We start from the raw sequence: 2294 nt of genomic DNA on the forward strand, positions 1-2294 counted from the left end.
AAAAGTTTTCCGTTGGAAGAATTGGGAGTGCGAGTGGGAGTGGGACTATAGACCTCCGTAAAATAGAAATAACTATCATGCATGAGTTGGTCAGAAACGCGTGATTTGTAAAAAGCCAAAGAAAGCCGAAATATACGCTGATCTTTAAAAAGCAAAGAAAGCCGAAATATCCGCTGATCAAAGCCGAAATATCCGCTGATGTGTAAAAAGCGAAGAAAGCGGAAGAGGTACAGAGAATCAGGCATATCATTTATAGAGAATCAGGCATATCATTCATCTATTTTAGGTTAAAGTAAAACGAGGCGGAAGCACCTATAAATTTTAAATTTCGTTTGTGATATGTTTTCTGGGAAGAGCCTCCATTTGGGTGTCTGGTTCTTGTGTGTTTGTGGAGAGAGACTTTATAGTTAAAATTTAATGTCCAAAATTTGTATGTTGCCAGAAGAGAATGACAATGGATTTGGACCTCTAGTCCGTTTCAGAGAATCCTCTGTTGGATGCAATTTTGATGAATTCTCGACAGAATAGATCCTCTGTTGGATGCAATTTTGATGAACTCTCGACTTTCTGTCGATGAGCACAATGGATTTTTATGAATTCTCGACTTTCTGTCGATGAGCACAATGGATTTTTATGAAATCTCTTTCTGTTCCAGAAGATCCTCTGCTACATCCAATGGATCGAGCACGATTGATTTGGTCTGTTCCAGAAGATCCTCTGCTATTTCTTGATTCGGTTATTGATTTAGATATGCGCTCTGTCCCTTTGAATGTATATATCAAAGTAAATTCATTTATCATTTTATGTACAGGAACAACCAACCGCTACGGGGAGAGTTGTTATATTACAATGCGCTCTTGTTACTGCTGCTACACAAACCCTCTTTCTCCTTGTGCTATTCTCTTTGCCTATTCAAAATTGGTTTCAGGTACTCTGTTTATTTCCTTCCTCTGTGTTTATTTAAATTAAATTTAATGTAATTTGTTCTTCTCATAAATTCTCTATTTCATTTTCTTTAACTAGTTTAACCTCCCTCGCCTTCACCTTAGTTTAGTTGATTTTGATAATTAGTTTATCTTGTTCGATCTAGGTTTCATTTATGTCTTGGCTTTCAAATTTGTGTTGGTTGCAAGAACAAGTATAAAATCATTTTTCCAGTCTCGCTTAGGTTCAGCTTCCAGAACAAGTATAAACTCATTTTTCCATATTAGCGTAAAATCCATTGACTTCTTGATACTAATTTCAACCAGCCGACCTCTAATACTAATTTCAATTACTTGAATACTATCCTTCATTGCTCCCTGACATTACGCGTGAACCATGGTCTTCGTTTTCTTCTCTGCTCTAGGGCTTTCATATTATCTGTTTGTAACGAGGATTGATCCTAAGGCTGTGCACAGAAGATTTGTGAAGCTGAACGAGAAACTTCTAAAGGCAGCTGTCAAACCCAACGCTTGTACAAACATGGAATTCACAGATGCCACCAGTGTGTGACAGATAAGGTATGCTAAGTAGTGGGCGCTTGGAGTTGATCAAACGTTCAAACCAATTTGAATGTAGATGCCAAGTAGTGGGCGTGTATTTGTCAGAGGCAAGTTTGTTATATTATCTAACAATAAAGAAGCATCTGACACTCATAATGCCACGTGTGTCTGTATTGCGCTCCTCCAACGTTCAATCCACACCGGAAATACGTATATACGGTGGAATGTTCCAGATGGGTTGATCCAACGTTCAAACCTGAAATTCAGGTATCCGGTGTACGGTTCCAGGTGATACAAGCCGTTCAACCAACTTGGTAAATGGCTATATATATCTCTTTCGAAGTTCATTTATTTGAATGTAGATGCCAAGTAGTGGGCGTGCTTTTGTCAGAGGCAAGTTTGTTATATTATCTGACAATAAAGAAGCGTCTTACACTCCATAATGCCACTTGTGTTTGTATTACGCTCCTCCAACGTTCAAACCCCACCGGAAATACGTATATACGGTGGAATGTTCCAGATGGGCTGATCAAACGTTCAAACCAGAAATTCATATATCCGGTGTACAGTTCCAGATGATACAAGCCGTTCAATTAACTTGGTAAATGGCTATATATATCTCTTTCGAAGTTCATTTTGTAAATGGCTATATATATTTCTTTCGAAGTTCATTTTCTAAATCGTAATGTCGGAGTGTATAGATTCAATATCATCAAGAACCTTTGGGTACCCATAATTTTGATATTTGATATTTCTAATCCAAATTAAAAAAAATAAATAAACTTCTCGATTTTGTTATAATCTTGACGT

General features: G+C 37.4%; 1 protein-coding gene across 3 annotated transcripts; it reads left to right on the forward strand.

Moving 5' to 3' along the window:
• Positions 1 to 280: 280 nt before the first annotated feature.
• LOC149190307 (uncharacterized) lies at positions 281 to 1984 on the forward strand. 3 transcript variants are annotated; one of them, XM_089412109.1, is made up of 3 exons: positions 281 to 698; positions 812 to 928; positions 1404 to 1984. In XM_089412109.1, the coding sequence occupies exons 1-3, from the start codon at positions 615 to 617 to the stop codon at positions 1509 to 1511; spliced, it is 309 nt and encodes a 102-aa protein (XP_089268235.1). In that variant the 5' UTR covers positions 281 to 614; the 3' UTR covers positions 1512 to 1984. The 3 variants fall into 3 exon arrangements, with proteins under 3 accessions (XP_089268235.1, XP_089268234.1, XP_089268237.1); XM_089412108.1 differs by having other exon boundaries at positions 282 to 698; positions 1401 to 1984; XM_089412111.1 differs by having other exon boundaries at positions 285 to 698; positions 1349 to 1984.
• Positions 1985 to 2294: the final 310 nt, after the last annotated feature.

This window comes from Pinus tabuliformis, chromosome 3_1 (assembly GCF_031772625.1).
Source record: "Pinus tabuliformis cultivar Carrire ecotype Pingquan chromosome 3_1, CPIR1, whole genome shotgun sequence".
Classification (NCBI taxonomy): Eukaryota; Viridiplantae; Streptophyta; class Pinopsida; order Pinales; family Pinaceae; genus Pinus; species Pinus tabuliformis.